Source organism: Podarcis vaucheri, assembly GCF_965113315.1.
Source record: "Podarcis vaucheri genome assembly, chromosome: 4".
Taxonomy (NCBI): Eukaryota; Metazoa; Chordata; class Lepidosauria; order Squamata; family Lacertidae; genus Podarcis; species Podarcis vaucheri.
The window spans coordinates 77848257-77869091 of NC_138762.1; the positions used below are offsets into that span (position 1 = coordinate 77848257).

Here is a 20835-nt window from a genome sequence, read left to right on the forward strand (position 1 = left end):
ACTGCTATTTCCCCTTTGTGGCCAAAGTACAAGGCACTGTCTCCACGGCACACTGTGACTTTGGCTCAAGTTGTTGAATAATTTCACGTCTGAGGGGCTTGCTTGTGTGCTCACACGGAACATGTGGTCAGGGACACATGTAGGCTTGGTAGCAGTAATGGTACCCAAGTCACTCAAGCGTATACAAGAAACATCACGTTTTTAATTTCCCCACATTTTTAACAATAGGGATCTGTAGCTTGCAGAAGATTTCTGATCTCCTATGACCTCAAAGGTTGTCAGTGAAAAATGCACGACTGTTTGACTTGAATGGTTAGTCACTGCTATCATAAGGCTATGGCAAAGGAACCCAAGAAAAAAGACCTCGTCTTTTCCTCGTCTATAAAATGCTTTCCAACGTTTGGTCCCATGTTGACATCCAAGTTTCATACTCAGGTCCTTAGCCCATGAACTCTAGAGAAAGCTGCCTCCCTCTCTAAATGTTCTTTATAAATGCAATCACTTTCAAGTTCATTTATAGATTACTGGTCCATCCTCTGTTGGTTAAGGGAAAGAGGAACGTTTGACATTTTCTATCTTAACAAGTTTTGCTTTTAACATATTGCAGTGCCATGTATTAAAAAACTATTTTCAGTAGCTAGCGATTTGCAATCCCTAGTTGCTCCTACATAGCAAATCTTCCAACAGATATAAGGAACAAGTTTCTGAAACCTACAAAAGATACAGTACCATCTCAGTTACGCAGAATATTATTTTGTACACTTTAATCAACTATACTCATTCATCCACAGTTCCTAGGTGTCAGTTGAGTAGGAAATCTGGCTCTGGGTAGCCAAAGAGATTAAAATCACCTTCAAAACGGGCATAAAGGCGGCGGATGTCTCTCTTGCTAACTCCCGAGAAATAGCGTTCCACCTTAGTTTTGTTATACAGTGTTATCCCCGGCGGAATAGTAGGATAAGACACCAGATGGTCTATTCCAGCTTCCTTCAAGATGTATGGTGCATCCTCTTCCAAGGTTTCATGATGTCCAATTACACTGTATGTTATTTCACAGGGGGCACAAAGTTCCACATAGGTCACCCAATGAATGATGCGGTCTCCAAATTGTATATCTAGCCACCGATGATTTGGATCACCCAAGTAGCGCACGAAGTCCTCAAACTGCAGCCCCCTGGTCTCAGTGCGATTCTTTCTATATTTTCGAATGATGCCGGGAGCAATTTCATGCCTATACCAAGGTTCAAAACGAGGATTGCGGACAAACTTGTCTTTGAATGCAGAAATAAGCCTCTCGAACGGATCTCTTACGATAAGGAACTTGAAGTATAATTTCAGCCTGAAATAGGTAAGAAAAAGAGGAAACAAGTTGTATGTGGCAATTTTAAGAATTTGTTATCTGCTGGAAATTCACAAAGCTAAATAAAATAAGCAATGGTCCACACATGCATGTCCCTCACTTGATGGCTGCAGCAGCAAATGGTAACTTGCATGTGTGAATGCAACAGCAGATAAAGGTAAAGGACCCCTGGACGGTTAAGTCCAGTTGAATTCGACTATGGGTTGCGGTGCTCATCTCTGCTTTCAGGCCGAGGGAGCTGGTATTTTTCTACAGACAGCTTTCCGGGTCATGTAGCCAGCATGACAAAACCATTCCTGGTGCAACAGGACACTGTGACGGAAGCCAGGTCACACAGAAACATCGTTTACCTTCCTGCCGCAGTGGTACCTATTTATCTACTCGCACTGGTATTCTTTAGAACTGCTAAGCTGACAGGAGCTGGGACAAAGCAACAGGAGCTCACCCTATTGCACGGATTCAAACTGCAAACCTTATGATCAGCAAGCTCAAGAGGCTCAGTGGTTTAGACCACAGTGCCACCCATGTCCTGAATGCAACAGCATAGCGGTAGTAGCCATACACACCGAAGGTCTGTCCATGCATTCTTCAAGTTACCAAGCAATGAGAAAACAACTGATGTACAGGTGTGAATGAACCAGCCCTGAGACTCAGAACATTTGGCTCTTATGTTTTACCTAAATGAAATGTTTAGCCTACAAACAGAGAAAGGTTTTGGTTTTTTTTTGTATTTCCAGAGATGTAGAATCAGCCAGCACCAACACCCACCCACACTTCTTCAGGATGAATCCTTGCTGCTCTACAAAACTGCCATTTTAAGAACACTAGGGTATGGATGAATCCCAAACCGGAATTAAGATTGCCGGAAGAAATATTAACAACGTCAGAAACAACCTTGATGGCAGAAAGTGAGGAGGAATTAAAGAACCTGGTGACATATCACGATGTTGAAAACCAGATATTACCAAGCCCTACAGCCTAATAACATTCTGGATCACTCAAAAGCGTGTGCACTATCATGTGACATTTGGGTTAGCATAAAAAAGGTTCTGCCTTAGGTCAACATGGGTTACCTTTCCTTTCAGCATGCTTACTTTTCATACACGCCACTTAATTTGGTTAAGTGTGGCTTTTCAAAACAAAACAGCTGTTTGGTTCAGACACCAAGTTAAGCTAAAGTTTATCACCTACCGCTCTTGAATTTCTGAGTCACTGAAGGAAGATAAGCGTGGCAAACCATTCTTCTCATGGTCATGCACAATGTTCTCTGGGATCTCCTCAATGGAAGAAAAAGCTCCTGGGGAAAAGTTAAGTTAGTACATATTTTTAGAAAGCTACTTTTCTTTAAAAAAAGAAAGAAAATTATTGTACTTTTCCATGTATAAGATGCCCCCTATTTTGGGGGACTCAAATTTAAGAAAATGGAGGGAATGCCCAGAGTTGTAGAGCTTTTGTGGGGGGAGGAATGGAGAAATTCACTAATCCGAATGCAAACGCTCATAAAAGATTGCGTCGCAAAAGAAGAGGAGTTTGGATTTGATATCCTGCTTTATCACTACCCGAAGGAGTCTCAAAGCAGCTAACATTCTCCTTTCCCTTCCTCCCCCACAACAAACACTCTGTGAGATGAGTGAGGCTGAGAGACTTCAGAGAAGTGTGACTAGCCCAAGGTCACCCAGCAGCTGCATGTGGAGGAGCGGGGACGCGAACCCAGTTCACCAGATTACGAGTCCACCGCTCTTAACCACTGCACCACACAAGCGTATACCCGCTCGTCTACAGCAGCTGGCAATTGAACGCCCAGTTGCCACAGCGACAGCCAATCCACGGCAGCCCTTGCCGCAGCAAACAATCACCCACCAAATCGCTGCTGACAAGCTGCAGCTTGCAGCTGCAACCAGTCACCCGGCCCAACAATACAATGCCCGTGTATAAGACGACCCCCATTTTTTAACATTATTTTTGAGTAAAAAAAACTAGTCTTATACACGGAAAAGTACAGTATTAGCTTTATAACTATGTCATAGCTGTCAACTGTCCCTTATTTGGCAGGAAAGTCCCTTATCCCAGCGCCGTGTCCCGCTGCTGTCCCTTATTGATGATGTCCCAGGTTTCAAAGGAAGCAGGTCCTCTCCCTCCCTCCCTCCCTGCCAGCCAGGGAGGAGGGAGGCTCCAACTGAGTTGCTTGGCTGCGTTGCTCACCCAATAAGGAATCTAAGAACGACTGGGGGGTGGAGCTTGCATGCCTTGTGCCGATCAAATCGGCCGCGTTGCCTGGGGACTCGCCTTTGCTTAGTGCTTCCCAGTGGAGAGGTGACAGTGATTTTCCTTGCTGCATCCCCTTTGCCGGGTTGCTGCGCTGTGGGAACCACCGCTTGAGGCTTCGTTTGGCTGCTGGCTGGGCTATCTGCCTTTGGCTCGGAGGGGCTCAGAAGTTGAACATACCTGTGCCTGGAAAATCCCTTATTTTGGCTGCTGGTCCCTTATTTTTGAGGCTGCTGGTCCCTTATTTTCAAATCTGTAAGTTGACAGCTATGAACTATGTAACTTTATTCTAACCTAGGAATGCCTATGGACTATAGATTTTTTAAATGAAATGAAGTCAAACTGAAATGCTAATTTGACATTGCAGTAAACTTTAGTTGAAACTTTGGGGGAATGGTATCTTATGTTTGGAATAGTTTGATTCTCTTGCTTAAGCTGTACTGGGCACAGAAGTAGATTTAATTTTAAAGCTCAGGTTGCAATTAGCTCCCAATAACCATAGCAGTGCACCAACCATATTGCCATGGTTTTGGCACAGGTTATGTAGGTGGCACAAAGGTGAGTACCGGAAGACTTCAGGATTTTTATTTTTGAATGAAGTGTTTAAAAAAAGTGTTTAAAAGAAGAGAGAGTGAAATGCTGGAATAAAAAATAAATAAATCAGTGGACAGAAACAACCTATTTTTATACTATGCTAGTTAATTTTTTTCTCTAACCAACCAAGCACACATGTCAGGGGCTTTAAGAAGTAAACAGATACCATTTAAAACAATCAAGACTTTCTTCCACTGAGTATTGCCAACTTTTGGAGTTTGACAGAAGAGGATCTTGTGCTTGTCACATACAAATATCCGATCCAAAACAAATTTTGAAACAGTAGTGTGAGTGAGGTTTTTCAGCGATGCATCTTGGCACACATTCCTGAGTAGCTCAAGCCTTTCCATATGGACCAGAGGTTGATGTATAATGTCTTCAGATAGACCTCTACCTATTGTCTTGGTATAAAATGGGAGAAGAGGAGGGAGGGGGAGGGGGAGGGGGGAAGGAGAGCATAAGGAAGAATTTTATTTTCCAGTTCACATTTTAAAGGAACATGAAATTAGGCATATACAGCACAATTACTCTGGACTGGTCTCATGCAGAACACCCATTTGTGGCATCCTTTGCTTCTACTATGGAACAGGGGTGGTGCTGTGGGTTAAACCACAGAGCCTAGGACTTGCCGATCAGAAGGTTGGCGGTTCGAATCCCTGTGACGGGGTGAGCTCCCGTTGCTCGGTCCCTGCTCCTGCCAACCTAGCAGTCCGAAAACACATCAAAGTGCAAGTAGATAAATAGGTACCGCTCTGGTGGGAAGGTAAACGGAGTTTCCGTGCACTGCTCTGGTTCACCAGAAGTGCCTTAGACATGCTGGCCACATGACCCAGAAGCTGTATACCGGCTCCCTCGGCCAATAAAGCGAGATGAGCGCCGCAACACCAGAGTCGGTCACGACTGAACCTAATGGTCAAGGGTCCCTTTACCTTTACGTTTCTACTGGGTGTGTGTGTGACACAATTTGCACAGCTGAAGTTGCTCATTTTCTGAGTGACTGTGATTATGCAAGCCTCTGTGAAAACTCAGTATTGGCCCTAAGTACAGGATTTCCACTAAGCACGCAGCGCACTTTCCAGTTTGCCTTCATCAGAAGAACAAATCAATACCTTTCCATGTGTTGGTTGCCAGGCTATATATATACTGCAGTGGTGGGAAAAGCCTTCTCCCACCCCCTGCCCCTATGCTGAAATTATGACACTAAGCACTGGAACACAACTTTTTATAGAAAAATTATCTCACCTTCTCGTCTTCCTTGAATTTATGCACATTATTTCCACAATATAATTGCACAATGGATTTCAGAATTATAATAGTTAGTGTATGCCTATGGTTACATTGGGCTCCTAAATTTCCATTCCGTGGATGCGGGAGGAAATTAAGAATATTTAGGACATATATTATGCCCTAAATATTCCTACCGGAATAAAGAGAAAGGTTGGAACAGGCCTAATGATTAATCCTTTGTAAGATAAAGCTGTTTGGGTTTTAGAATCCAGCAAACAAGCTGCTACAGGTTGTGCTGAAAAGCAGTATACCTTATAGCTTCTCTGCAGTACCATATAGACAAGGAGGAAATTGGGATTGTATTAAAATAAAATAAAGTCATATACCTGGCACAGAAAATACGATTAAAAATATAGGATGTTTCTGCATGTGTGTATTGTATTGTTCAGCTCATATCCCTCAGGGATGGAGTAAGTCTAGCATCTCTGAGGGGAATTCTACAAATGCCTCAAGAGAGGTCCTATCTTTTCCTTCCTACCAACCAAGCTTATTTTGGTAGAATACAACTTTTACTCTGGGTTAGCAGCACATACCTGAATCTCTCCAGGAAACCTTTTCGCTTTCATCATTTGAATTTTCTCTACTTTAGTTATAGCTGTCAGTGTTAACGGCTCTTGCTTGACACCATACACTAGGTAAGAAGAAAACAGAATAATAGAAAGAAAGGCATATATATAATTACCAATTTCTGGTATCATTTATCACGTGCTTTGAGGGTGGGCAGCTGCACTTGCTCAATAAGAGAGGCACTCTGCATGCACTCTAAAACACTTTTGGCATATTCCATGTCTAGAAGGAAAAATAGCTGACTACCAAGCCCAGCTATGGTCTGAGAACCTTGTTCATGAATCTGCTCCTGGTAAGGATTAATACTTTACATGCCATACAACCATTGTGTCTGAAGTCACTGCATGAATCTGTGTATTCATCACCATGAATATTCAGAAGGAAATGGCTACTTCCAACTTTACTGTAAAATATGCAATTTTGCCTTGAGTCATATTTGATAGAATTAAATTATTTTAGCTTTGTTTCCTTGTGTGTATGTGTATGTATATATAAGTGTGTAAGTGTGTGTAAGATAGATAGATAGATAGATAGATGACTAGGAACTTCTGATGTAGATTTTATTTTTGTATTTTATTTTATTTGTTCGTCACTTTATCTCGCCCAAGTCAACCCAATGTGACTTACAGACAAAACAGACCAAAAAAACAGAGATGCATTAAAACCAGGAGGAAAACGAATGTTTGTGGAAACAGCAGAACTTCAGAGTAAGACTCTGTTGAAACAAATGCATCGTAGGTTATTATTATTATTTTTTAAATTTGTATGCCCGCAGGTCTCAGTTTGCATTTGTATGTCACTTTTCACTAACTACCTTAAAAACTGGATGGAAGTGAACACTGTGTGCTGAGGGTATGGAAAATGTGTAGCTCCCCTCAACAATAATTCTATCTTAAGTGAAGACGACTGAAGTGTATGCAGCAAAGTCACGCAAGGAGTCTCATAGTTTGCTGGCACTAATCTTCCTCTTTCAGCCACTGCAGTACATAATACTTCCTTTATCAATTTGATCACCACTAAATGGCCTATTATGGGAAAATGCAGAAATTGCCACCATGACATATCCACACACAAAAAGCACTATGTCCCCTGCCAATGGAAGACTTTATCAGAGAGAGAGAGAGAGAGAGAGAGAGAGAGAGAGAGAGAGAATGAACAACAAGACAGTGCCATCAAATGGATTTAAACTCATTAACAGTTTAATACCATCTGGGCTACTTAAGATAAGCAAAAGACTAGCTGTTATTTTTCAACTAAGCAGCTGAGGACAGAAATCAATAAGAAGCAATACAGGGCCAATTTGGGATAAAGCACCAAAAAATACCTTACAAGCACGCCCCTGAAAAGCAAGCATTTAAATCACTACTCAGGATTAACATGTAAATGCTGTATGTAGTAGAGAACAACACTATTTGTACTTTTCCATATAAATTTTCATGTTGCACACAAAATCTTTTGCATCTAACTCTCATTATCACACGTATTGTTTCATGTCTTACTGTGTTTTAATTTATTGGAAGATGCCCAGAGTGGCTGGGGAAACCCAGTCAGATGGGTGGCATAAAATTATTTATTTTTATTATTTCAGAAAAAAGGGGTCCACTTCTCACCACCTGGAACCTTCAACCCAAGATCACATGGCCCAGTGTTAGCAAATGGGAGCAAGAAAGAGTCAAAGTGTTCATTCTGTAGCAACTTGCCAAATGACAACTTTTTTAGATATGGCAATTTCTAAAGGTATATATTGGTTGCCAGCTAGACAAGTTCTTTCTTTTTGCAGATATACAGTTGCATTGAAAATGTATACTGCTTTATACCTATCTTTCATGTAGACAAGCTGTTACTTGTTCTAAAATCAACAAACACAATGAAAAAAAGCAGGCAGGGGGAAAGGAATGGAAATTCAGGAGATTTGTATTATTTCTTTCAACTTTTTCTAAGCTGCACAAACCTCAATTGCTGCACAGCATATTTGATTCGTTTACCTTAAGGAAAGCAAGTCATGGAAAAATATGCATCTTCAACAAGCGTAATTCAGGTAATTTTTCCAACATGTGATTTATAGGTGGGAAAACACGTTGTTAAAGGAAAAGCATTTTCATTTACTAATTATTTATACTGCACATTGTAGTATTCTGTAATGTTTGTAGAAAAGACAAGCAGCAGCATATAAAAATAATTCTCTGGACGTTAACACTGCCAGTTTTTTTTGTTCCAGAATGTGCATCAGTAAAAAGAAAAAGATATATGAACTTACCATCAGGATTTTTGAAGGTCAATGTGATGAACTTGCTAGCAACCATGAACATGAATACAACCCAAAAGCATGCAGCTAACAGCAGCCACTGGCGGTGCATGATGTTTCAGATATGATCCATATAACGTCCGTTGGTTCCTGCTGCTCTTCCAAAACAAAACAAAAATGAAAAATAAAATGTTCTTATGAGTTTCTATGCTGCCTGTCTATCTGTAACAGATCCAAAGCAGCTGTAAAACAAGAAGAAATAAAACATTTAAATGCATCGTAAACAAGCAAGTATCAATTTTCACATGTACTTTTTTTGTTTTCTGAGAAGTAGTCTCTTCTATAACTAAAGAAGCATCTCCTTCCATTGCAGTCTACTCCAGTAGGAGGATTAACAGTACAGCCCTTGAACTACCCTCAGCTATAGAATTACTAGAATTCATTATTTTACACAGCTATCTTCAAAAAGAGAATGCCTCCCACATGCTAATTCCGGTACAAATACATACACACTAAAGGTGAAATGTTTAAATTAAGAGAGGTGGCTGGCGGATCCAGACCTCCAAGCTATAGGAAGTGGCCTGCCAGCCCCAGGCAGCTTTATCTTCTGATCTAATGCTAAAACTCTTTGTCTGTTCTGTAGATGGAGATCTCTAAAGAGCAGAGAGAGCACTTTATCTACCAAATCAGGAGATAAAGAGATTCCTCCAGCTGCCATTGAGCGGAGGATTTCTAAAGAGCAGCCAGAAGGGTCTTTTTCTATGTACCATCAGCAAATTATCTGTGCAAAGCAAAAGGCAGCATTTTGAGACACCCCACTGCTGAGTGGGAATGCTGACTGTAATTGTGTGTGTGCCTGTGTGCAAGAGTGTTATATTTAAATGCTTGCTTGCACGTTGTTCGACAGTGTATGTGCGGTGACTCTGTGTGCGCTGCATGTGGGCAATGCACATGTGTAGTGAGCGTGCATGCATGTGCACGTACACGCATGGTCCACATCCGTTGTTGGCGTACGGTCCTCAGAGGGGTAGCTGTCAATGTGGCCGTAGGGCTGGAAAATGTTAGCCACCCATGCATTAAAATAAGAAAACTATGCAGAAACGGATGGAACTGTAAAAGACAATAGCCCAGTCAGCACATCACAGTGGCGTAGCGTGGGGGTGCCAGGGGTGCCGGCCGCACTGGGCGCAACATTTGGGGGGGGCGCGTTTGGCCGGCCCTCCTCGAGGAAGCAGGAACCCCCACTTTCCTCGGACCTCCTCCGAAGGCTAGCGGTGGGGCGGAGAGACCTCCTCCCGCCGCCAGCCTTCGGAAGGCTGTCCTGAAGACTTGTGGTGGGAGCAGTGGCGTAGCGTGGGGGGTGCAGGGGGGGCCTGCCGCACCTGGCGCAACATCTGGGGGGGGGCGCGGAAGAGACTCGAGTGCTAAAATCCACGGGTTAGGGGGCGCAAATTACTTGCCCTGCCCCGGGTGCTGAGAACCCACACTACGCCACTGGCACATCATTAAACCATAGTTAAATGTTTAACTATAGTTTCCCATGAACCAATAGCATGCTTCTGCGCACTGCTCAGGATTCCCCACTGCTCAATGCCACGCCTCACCAGAAGCAGCAAGCCACAAGCCAAGAAACCCACAAGCTTTGTTCCCTATTGTTTCAAGAAACTAAGGCCAACCTGAAAGCTATTACCAAGTTACCCCAGTTAACATTACTGACTTCAGTTGATGCAGCCTGAAGTATAAAGTGCAAAGAATGAATCAGCCACTTTTCACTGCTTGTGCATGCAGAGATGGCCTCAGCCTGGGAAACAATGGAAAGAATTTCTTTAAACAGGAGGTACAGACAGGTGTAGCAAATTGCCCACCTGGGAAGGTTAACCCATGTTATGAAGGTGTCTAGTGGACCAAAGGAAATATGACAAATATGGCTTGGCACGAGCACAAATCAAGGAGAACACGGGTATCCGGGTATATAAAGCTTTTACTGTCCCAAAATAAGACTTGTCACTATTTCTGACATTTTGGTTGCTCCCAATAAAGGCTGCACAATTGTGGATTTTGGAACAATTAAGCAACGAGTCTCAAAATCATTTCAACAGATTACATAGGGTAAATATTAAATGGACTATACGCTGTGGTTTTTTGGTTTTGTTTATTAAATGAGCTTGCAGACTTTTTAGAGGAATGTATCCTTGTTCAGAATGGATAGATTTGTCAGTGCAAAATAAAAGTTTAGTAGAGGAACCGTGCTAATCTGCAGTACCAAGAGGACAAATGGAACGAAGATGGAGATTAACCTGTTTGTTGTGAATACTGTGTATTTTTGTAACATTTGATTCAGCTGTGCATGTCTTTCCCCTTTCTACGCAAAGGCCTGTAAAAGCTGCCTTAAACATCTGATGAAGTGGGCAGTAGCTTATGAAAGCTCAGCCGTGCCACAATAAGCCAGTTATTCTCCAAGATGCCACAGCACTTTTTGTACAAGCTTTTAAGAATCACGCTTGAGCACATTTGCGGAAGCCATGAACAAGACAGCGTCACAGAAGTCTGGACCCGAGTTCTCTTTCAAGCTTCTGAAATGCTCTTGCCAGTCTTAAATTTGTGCCAGTCTAAGACAGAACAAACAATTGCGTCCCCTGCATACATAAAATTCTAACAAAACAAACCATTCACAGAAGTTCTACTAAATATATCTACACCACAAAAAGTGGATTTTATGTAATTTAAGAAAAAATAAAAATCTTCGGAATTGTACTGAGCCTACAAAGCAATTCATTGTTCTCAATGCTGCCGCAACTCAACACGTTTGGGAAAGCATGCTGCAGGTACACAATTCTGCACTGTAGAATATACATATATGCATGCATGCACATATATTTAAACCCCAAGTACGCACATCTGGTGACTCTGGGCCAGAGCCAGATGTACACAGACATATCCCTCCACCTATCACGTGTGTGCTGGAAGAAACACCAGTGTAAAATCTGTACACACGTGCATCAGCTGTGTGATGTATGGAGCTGCCTTCAACTCTTCCTTTAAGACAGGAATCCTGATGTCTTTCATTAAATTTCTGGCCAAGTTTGCCCTTACTTCCTGCTACGCTCAGTAGGATGATCTGAATGCAGACAAGAGTAAGGAACCCAGAAACTAACATATTGCTTTTATTTCCTGGGTCTCAAAAAATACCGTACTGTACATTAAACCATGACCTAGATTACACATCTCCCTTCATGCAATATTTTCTTTAAAATAACAGGGTCCAGCAAGACAGACTGCTTTCTTTCCCCTCAGCTCATTCTTATAGGATTGTGGAATCATAGAGAGAGAAATATTTGACCCACTTAAACTTTCCAGCATCTGCAATTATAAAAATACACTTGGTTGGGCACCATGATATCACATATACACCTAGGTTCTCCTCTCAATTTTATCTTCACAACAACTCTGTGAGGTAGGCCAGACAGGGAAAGTGACTGGCCCAAAGTCACCCAGTGAGCTTCATAACTGAGTGGGGACATGAATTCCTGCCTCCCCCCAAGTCCTAGTTCAAAACTCTAATCATTATACCACACTGAAGAAACTCTGGGTCTAACTCCGAGTTGGGTAACTTTTTCAGCCTATGAGGGAGGCAAATTCCCTCATAGGCAAATTTATGGGAGCCACATAGTTTGGGGGGGTATTGTTCGGCATTTTTGTGTTTTTATACTGTAAACTGCCCTGTGATCCTTGGATGAAGGGCAGTATATAAATTTAATTAATAAATAACAGCTGTGAGTGTACAAGAGGGGAAAGTCTTGCTCATGGTTTGCATGAGACAAACCATGAGCCTGGGTTTGCACATAATGCTGAAACAAACCATGGCTTAGCTTTATGGCACAGTAACAGCAGGGCTGATGAAAGAAAGAAGCAGCCATGATTTTCATTCCAGGGTTCTGCACATTTGGCTGTTCTCTCCAGCTCAGTGTTAACATGTCAACAAGGCCTTTTAGCAGTCTGACCCTTAGTAAGCATGGCTCATGGTTCCTTCCCATCAAACTAAGCTAGTGCAAGGAAGAACTCTTTCTTTCTGCCAGTACTCACAATCCCAAAGCAGCCCAGCATCATCACACTTTGAGAAAGCAGCTGCTACAGATAAGTGTGGATTGCTCCTGACTTATTAAATGATGAAGGGATCCTAAAGGATTTAGATGCATCAACCTCAGATGAAAAGTTGAAATCTGACACTTGTCTAGCCCACTGCATCCCTAATTACAAAGTGAAATATGAGAATGGGAATCCCCAACCCACTCAAAACACAGGATACAAAGGCCGTCTCACAAAAACGGCAGCAGATAACCTAGTTTTGGGATTCTGTAGCAGAGAATAAGCTAAGGCAAAAATGAAGTTGAATTCTTAACAATGGGGGGGGGGGTGGCAGAAGATGGCAGTAGCAGCCAAGAACATGAATTTAAAAAGTCATATACATGCAAGATTTCACCATTTGCACACTGTAACAATTGTCAGATTGTAATGAAGTTGTATGGCATCTATGAACGCTACACTTGTAGACTGCAAGTTGCATTTTATAATATAATCATGCTCATAAAACTAATAACAAGTCATACAAATGGGCAAGGTTACCGTTAAGTAAGGAAACAGAGTGTAGCTATAAAACTGCAATACTGCATTCTGCAAAAGTAGGTGTTTAAGGCTTCCCACCCCCCAGCATAAAATCTGCACCATATGTCCATTTTTTTCAATTCTACAATTGGTATAAGACACATACCAATTTAATGCAATTTGCACACACTGATATGGAGCATGGATCTCCATTAAATGTGTTCCCATTAATTGGTGTTCTGGACCAAGTAGAGAACTGAAGTTGTGGGTCTATGGTGAAGAGATCATAGTGTGAACTCAGCAAGTTCTTTCTACATACACAAGCATGTAAATAAAACATTCAGAAATCCTAGTTATTGCAAATAGCATTTTTTATTTCACTCTATTCCACTGAATCCTCAGTGCTCACCTCTCTGTGGTTTGACATCTTCCTAATATATTCAAGGAGGTTGCTTTGTTTACAGGGCACTGGGTCTTACTCCTATAGCATTATAGGATTGCACACTTTGGCAGCAATCTTAACCTCACTTACCCGGAAGTAATTGCCACTGATTTCATTGGGAGATGTATCCATTACAAGCAGCACACAAGGGTAAAAACCATTCCCAAGCCCTCCATCAGCCCCACCAGGCATGACCAATTGTCAGGGATGATAGAAGCCGTAGCCCAACACCTGGATATTCATAGGTTCCCCATTCCTGCTCTTATTTGTCCCAAACACCTGGCACTGACAGGTCCCTTAACATGGAAGGTCGTTGATAGATAGCAGACACCAATTTATCTTTTTTCTATGACTTGGTTGAATATTTTAGATGGTAATCGCTACATCTGGACTCCAGATTGCCTTTTAAGCAGGTGGCAGTCAAACAAAAAAACACAGGCAGATGTTTGCTTCTCATCAACATCAGACCTAGCACCCCTGATAACCAGCTCATAAACTTCATTTTTTAATTGGCCTCTCTGCTCCAAAATTCCTTCCCTATACATAGTGAATTTCAGCTTCAAACCTATTCTATCACCTTCCCTGGCAGGTACTCATTGTTCACCATCGAGACCCAGGCTGAGAATAAACTAAGGTTAAGAGCAGCTGCTATCTCTTCATTTTATACATTAAAAAAGCAAACCTATAAAGATAACAGCCTGTATAAAACTAGGCAGATCACATTTCTGAGCTCTCATAAATGTTATTTGTTTGTTCAAGATGGTCATATTATACCTATCTGTAAGTGAAATGCAAGCAAAGGGTAAACAAATGTCATAAAATAATTAAATTTTACTGCAGCGTTGTCTTACGTTTTCCAAAGCTGTGGTCCTGTACACATTTATCTGGGGGGTAAACCCCACTGAACAGGAAATGGGACTTACTTCTGAGTAAACATGCATAGGTTTGCACCGTCTCCAAGCCTGCATTAGCAAATGGCCTTTAGGTTTCTTTCTGAAAAACAACTGAGAGGTGTGTTCTTTTACCTTCTCCAGTTCATGTCAAGCGCTTGGGCACACAGCTGAAAGAACCTAGATCCTTACGGCCACAATCCCCATCTCATCAGACGAAATCATGCTCAAAAACTCCCTAGCCAAAAGTTCTTAACAGGAGGTGAAGGGCCTTTAGGCCAGTTCAGATATCACTTGTACAACTGATGCTAGGGGTTACCTGATCCTGAAAGGTAGCAGTCTGGCACCTGCACATGGCTCACCACTGCATCCAATTAATTTCTGTGTCTTATCATGCATTATGTCAAGATGCTTCCATTCAACTGCTTTAAACTGTCTGCCGGTCAATTTCATTGGATGAGGCGCCAAGTTCCAGAAGAGGAAAATGTCCACCTAGATATCCTGCACACGCCACTCACGCCTTAACGTTTGTTTCGCCTCATTAAGAAAGATAACCCTCCTCTAACCCGCTGACCATTTCAAGTGACAGTCCTAAACATACTTACGAGGCAGAATGCCCCACTGAAAAACCATGTGACCTTTCTATAGGATTCAGCTACTCATTGCTCTTTTCAGTCGGGTTGACAAAATTGCTCACAGTGGCTGTGCTAAACATATTTAGATAAAATGACAATACGACACTAACAGTTTTATTTCCAAAAACCTTCCTAACAATTGCCTGAATCTTTATTTATTTATTTATTTATACATACTACTGCAGCCAACTGGGGAGGCAAATGCAGTGCACCTTCCACCAAGACATCAAGATCTCTTCCCTGAAATTGTCCTCCCTCACCTCCAAGGAATCCACCCGCTGTTCTCTTGCCCAGTCAACCAAGTTGGAGGGGGGAGGAATCCTTCTGCACATACAGGAAAATACACCAGTGCTCCATCTTCTACCTCACAATTTTAGACCGTATATACGGATTAAAGACACCTAATCAAAAGTACCTTCCTTGTGGGGGATTTTGTGGAAACACTACACCTAGGGGGCTGTGGCTCAGGGATGCTTCGCTCAGGGATGTGGCGTCTCCAGAGGGGACTGGGAGCCTGGGAATATCCCCTTCCTGAAATCCTATACAGCTCAATGGACCACCGCTCTGACAGCTGCCCATACCCTGGTTGAAAACAAACAGACCCGCCCCCCTGTTAACAAACGCGGCTTGAAAAGCCAGGTACTTACTCCGGAGGGGGGGGGGGCCGGGGCTACTCGTCGAAACAGCCAGCCCCTCTCGGGGTGGGGCAGAGTCCTTCGCTCCCTCCCGGGGAAGAGGGCCAAGGGCCGGGGCTCCTGTGATGGAAGATGCGTCCTTCCTTGCAAAAGCCGGTGCTCCCCCTTTTGCAGCCCAGCTGAGGCCACTGCTGCAAGCAAGCGGCCGGCCGGCCGGGCGCGCCGTCTCCACCGCCGCCCTCTTCTCCTCCCCAAAGGGAAAGGCGGCTCCCCCCCCCCCGGGGGCCTGAGTCGCTCAGCGACCCGCCGCCGCGTTCCTCTCATCCATTGCCCGCCTACAGCTCCGCTCCTCCCACAGACCCGCCACCAGGCCCTGCTGGTGCAGCAGCAGCGCGAGCCGGGGAAAGCGTCTCCCCTCAGCAGGCGACGCAGGCGCGCAGCCCGGGCTGCAGCTGCATCGCCTTCTTTGCTTGCTGCTCCCCCCGCTCTGATATATAGATATAGATATATTATTGCCTCCGCAGCTGCAAACAGCAGTAGGACCGTGTGTTCTCCTCAGCTTCCGCTGCCTGGTCCTGCTGCTCCTGCAGCAGCCTCCGCAGCCTCTTCCTCCATGTTTGCGCGCCGCCTCGGAGGTGGCGCCGTCGCGGCGCGCAAGCTGCGCTGCCTTCCCTAAGCAGGCGGGCAACAGAGGAGGCGGGGGGAAAGGGGGAAAGGAGGTGGGGAGAGGCGTGAGGGCCCGGGGTGAAGGAAGAGCACCTCCTGGGCACGAAGCTGACTCAGCCCCCCCCCAGGGGGCGGCCGAGGGAGGATGCAAAGGAAGCCTCGCCCGCCACGGCGAACAGGCCAATTGCATGTGAGTCTTGCACGTATGGTGAGCCGCGCAAGAAGCAATCTTCTGTACGCGGTGAATGGTAGAAGGGAATCTCGTATGAAACTTCAGGATGATTAAAATCTATGCAGGTTTCAGCAGTCAAAACGGCCGTAACAACAAAGCTAGTGACACTTCAGGGACAGCGTGGTTGAAAAGGAATGTTTTTAGCAGAAAATATATTGCATTTTCTGGGTAATTAAGTGAGCTTTGGGTAAGGAATGCTTATGCACAGGCACAGGGCAGTCCTGTGCATGGCTACTCAAAAGTAGGTCCCATTGAGTTCAATGAGACTTCCAGGTAAATGGATGTAGGACCTACCGCAGAATACAGATAAAGGGCATTTGTGCGTTTCTCCTGTAAAGCGCCACACCTAACAGCAAACTCTAGTATGCAAAAGTACATCCCCCAAGAAGTATTTTAAGGTGCCAAAATACTTTTGGTTAGGTTGCAAGACTAGGTGAGACACTGGCCTAATCCAGCAACCAGGTTCTTAAGGAGATCTGTTGTGATAGCAGAGCATCAGTGCCTAGGAGCAGTCTACCTCTGAATACAAGATGATCGGAAACAACAGCTAGAAAGTGCTTTTGCACTCATGTCCTGCTTGTGGGCTACGCCTCCATTATGGGCTGGGTGCCATCTATTTGGCCCCGGTCCCTTGCCCCAGAGGACTTCAGTGGGCCCTGCAGCCTACTAGGCAGAGATGGAAGGGAGAGGGCACTTTGGGAGCCCCTTGGGGCTATGAAGTGCAACGTAAATATTCCAAAGAAATGAATAAATAAAACTGAGGTTCATATGGGTAGCTCAGAGACCCTCCTAGCATAGGCCAACAGCAAATGGAAGCTGCTGTTTGCCTGCTGTCTCTCCTACCAATTTTCCATGACAGGTTCTGTGGGAGAACAGAGCATCTTAGAATCAGGGGGCTGGTCAAGTCAAAGAGGTAGGCCACTGCCACCCACAATCAAAAAGAGGTCCCTTCCTTGTTCTCCTTAGCTTTTCCAAATGGGCCATGTCCTCCTGCCAGGTAGTCCAGCCCCAAATCTAAGCTCTGCCTCAGAGACTCTCCTCTAACTTCTCTGCCTTTGCTGACTCCTTGTCTTCTCCCTGCAAAGCTGTCCTCAGATCAGGGGCATCTTACCCATAGAGGCTAGTGGTGCGGGGCGCTGGGGTGCCAAGTTCTGGAGGGCACCAGGGAAAAGGTGGACGCTGGACATGGCACCTCCCGGCATCAGCTCGCTGCCCTCACCCGCCTCTGCCATGCCACACCGAAGCAGTGCCACACCTGGAGCCTCCGTCTGCCAGGGCCACCGCGGCACGAAGCAGCCAGCTGAGCCGGGAGGCGCCGCGTCCAACCTATGCCTCATCCCCGCCATAGGAGCCGCCCTCCAGCCACTGCCCGCCTCCTCCAGCCCCACCGGCAGTGCCGTCCTCCCTAAAAAACTCTGGGAAATGGGAGGGGCGTCGGAGGGGGCTTTGTACCATGGCACTGGATATGCTTAAGACAGCCCTGCCTCAGATAAAACAGTCAATCATCAGGAGCAGAGTAGGGTTCCTCACATTTGGGGTGGGCCTCACTGAGGAGGCCCCCCAAACAGCAAATTCAGATGCTCCTCTAAGTCCTGTTTTCATCCAAGTGGGTCCATGGAGAGCTGTGGATATGGCTAAAGGTAATTAGACCCCTGACCATTAGGTCCAGTTGTGACCGACTCTGGGGTTGCGGGGCTCATCTCGCTTTACTGGCCGAGGGCCAGCATGACTAAGCCGCTTCTGGCAAACCAGAGCAGTGCATGGAAACGCCGTTTACCTTCCTGCTGAAGCGATACCTATTTATCTACTTGCACTGTGTTGCTTTCGAACTGCTAGGTTGGCAGGAGCAGGGACCGAGCAACGGGAGCTCACCCCGTCGCGGGGATTCGAACCGCCGACCTTCTGATCAGCAAGTCAGAAGGTTTAACTGTGGTTTAACCCACAGTGCCACCCGCGTCCCTTTGTAGATATGGCTAGGTGTGTGTTAATCTGGGCCCTGCTAGGCCTACACATCCATTGCACTCAGCAATTGTTTTATGTACGCGGTAGAGCAGCCATGATGGATTAAAATGGATGTCACTACGCCCTGCCTGTCTCTGTCCCTTTGTGCACATTATTCTTCTTGTTGTTGTTGCTTTAGGTAATGGAGACATTTTGCCAGTGCTTCACTCCAGCCAGGCAAAAGCACATGAGGAGGGTACATAGCAGTGCCAGCGAGGGGTTTTTCTGAGGTACACGTTTGCATGATTGAGATCAAGAAGGACAGACATACCGTACTAGAAGCTAAGCCCTTGAACCGTCAGCCATGGCCTGTGGGAGTCTGGTGTGTGGTCTGAAAAGCTGACAGCCTCCACCTATTCTCATTTTGCTTCATTCTAAGTTGGGCTAAACGTAATTGTTTAACAGACAGAAAATTCCTTTTTTTTTTTACCGACATCTGAGATATGCCAACATCTGTGCAATTGCATTAGGTTCTCTGCATGCATGCACATATCATTTTAGCTCTCCATATGCAGTCAAGTGGAAGTTCCCGGCCTCTTCAAATCTTCCTAGCTGGAAGGTTTGGCCACTGGCCTGGATGGAAGACAGAAGACAAAGAACAATTTGTGACAGTTTTTCTCACTATCACCACCACTCTTTGGTAGTATGACTTTGTGGTTGTAAGTGGTTCCCAAAAGATTATCTAGCCATACACTTTAGTGTTTACTTGTTAATGCAATTAATTAAGCAAATTTCTTGAATCCTAAATCAGGAGATATATGCCTTTTGCCTTTTGTTACTGTGTGGACTTTGTGCACAGGGTCATTTTTTGTAACTAGGCAATACTCAGGTTCACCCATAGGTGGACGTTACGCAGAACTTGCATCATGTGTATGTGCGTATTTTCTGAACTTGTTTATGTGTATATTGCATATTTTCTGTTTGGTTAATGTCAGAAATCCCAGCTCTGATGTTCTGTTGATTCCAAACTAGTACAACAAACTGATGAGTATCCAGTGAAAGATCTGGCCAAGGTAAATTAATTGCACTAGAAACATTGATTTAAAGCTATTTGCTTTCCTTAGCCCAGATCAGACTTGATTAACTTAGAGGAATGGAAGATAATCTTCTGTTGACAGAAGGCACCAAGATCCAACAGGCACTCCCTGCTGAGTGGATGGAAGGGAGGTGATTTTTGCTGATTGCCCCTTGCCACTGGGCTGCTTTGAAGGTTCCCCCAGTTCTCCCTGGCAGATCTGTAGGGGGCACAGAGTGCTGAAGCCAGACAGGAGGGGGGAAATCAGTAAAAATCACTTTCCTTCCTTCTCTTTTGTGCAAGGAGAATTCTGCTGAGTACAAGTGTAGATCTAGCAACCCATTGCAAAAGAAATCAAACGCAATCACTGAAGTACTAGCCCAGGGCACATCGAAAGCTCAGTTACAAGTTAAAACAAGCAAGCAAAAACCCAGACAACCCACATTTCCTTTTTCTACACTTTCCATTTTGAAGTGCAATATTGAAAGTAAGCATTCCAAGTCTGCATCTCAAATAGCTCATAGATATTTTAATTGTTTTATCATTTGAATGCTTGCCGCACAGGCTCCTTTGGAAGGAAGGACAGGATATAAATTAAATAATAGTAGCAAATGAAGCCAAACTCTCATGGAAAACCTATGTTCTGAATCATGTTCCACTGGATTAAATCTCCAGCAATAAATTGGATATGTTCAAGGACACTGTGGCCAATTTCTTGCCATCTTCATCTGTCAGCCTATCTATTTCCCACTGTTCCAAGTAATAACTAGCCTCTGTTTCTGCTCAGTGCCTTGCTGCTAGCCTGGAATTGAAAACTTCATTACCAAGGCAGGCTATTTTCAGGCAATTCTTCTGGTTGCTGCTTTTATACAACCCAATGCACATTACATATTTTTGCCTAGGCAGTAAGGTTTAATTAAAGTATATGAATTGACATAATAGAAATGATAGGAAATTTAGTCACTTATTTACAAGCATTTGTAAACCACTTGATATTTTAAATGTATCTAAGTAGTGTAATACAACACACACACACACACAAAACAAAAATACAACCTAAAGCCAAGTTTTTAAGAGTAATATAAGCATATAAAGGTAAAGGTAAAGGTACCCCTGCCCGAACGGGCCAGTCTTGACAGACTCTGGGGTTTGTGCGCCCATCTCACATCTATTGGCCGGGGGCCAGCGCTGTCCGGAGACACTTCCGGGTCACGTGGCCAGCGTGACAACGCTGCTCTGGCGAGCCAGAGCCGCACACGGAACGCCGTTTACCTTCCCGCTGGTAAGCGGTACCTATTTATCTACTTGCCCCCGGGGGTGCTTTCGAACTGCTAGGTGGGCAGGCGCTGGGACCGAGCAGCGGGAGCGCACCCCGCCGCGGGGATTCGAACCGCCGACC

General features: G+C 44.4%; 2 protein-coding genes across 4 annotated transcripts in view; one reads left to right on the forward strand and one right to left on the reverse strand.

The window, feature by feature from the left end:
• On the reverse strand, positions 1-16266 carry CHST10 (carbohydrate sulfotransferase 10). 3 transcript variants are annotated; one of them, XM_082220140.1, is made up of 6 exons: positions 16039-16266; positions 8331-8471; positions 6040-6137; positions 4386-4620; positions 2552-2657; positions 1-1339 (listed from the first exon to the last, which is right to left on the reverse strand). In XM_082220140.1, exons 2-6 carry the CDS (start codon positions 8428-8430, stop codon positions 802-804), a joined length of 1077 nt encoding a protein of 358 aa, XP_082076266.1. In that variant the 5' UTR covers positions 8431-8471; positions 16039-16266; the 3' UTR covers positions 1-801. The 3 variants fall into 3 exon arrangements, with proteins under 3 accessions (XP_082076266.1, XP_082076268.1, XP_082076267.1); XM_082220142.1 differs by lacking the exon at positions 16039-16266 and adding an exon at positions 15148-15991; XM_082220141.1 differs by lacking the exon at positions 16039-16266 and adding an exon at positions 14214-14366.
• NMS (neuromedin S) overlaps positions 16251-20835 on the forward strand; it is a 20869-nt gene continuing 16284 nt past the window's right edge. Inside the window, exon 1 of the mRNA XM_082220178.1 lies at positions 16251-16378. The gene's annotated coding sequence lies outside the window, so the exon portion shown is untranslated. The remainder of the gene's footprint in view (positions 16379-20835) is intronic.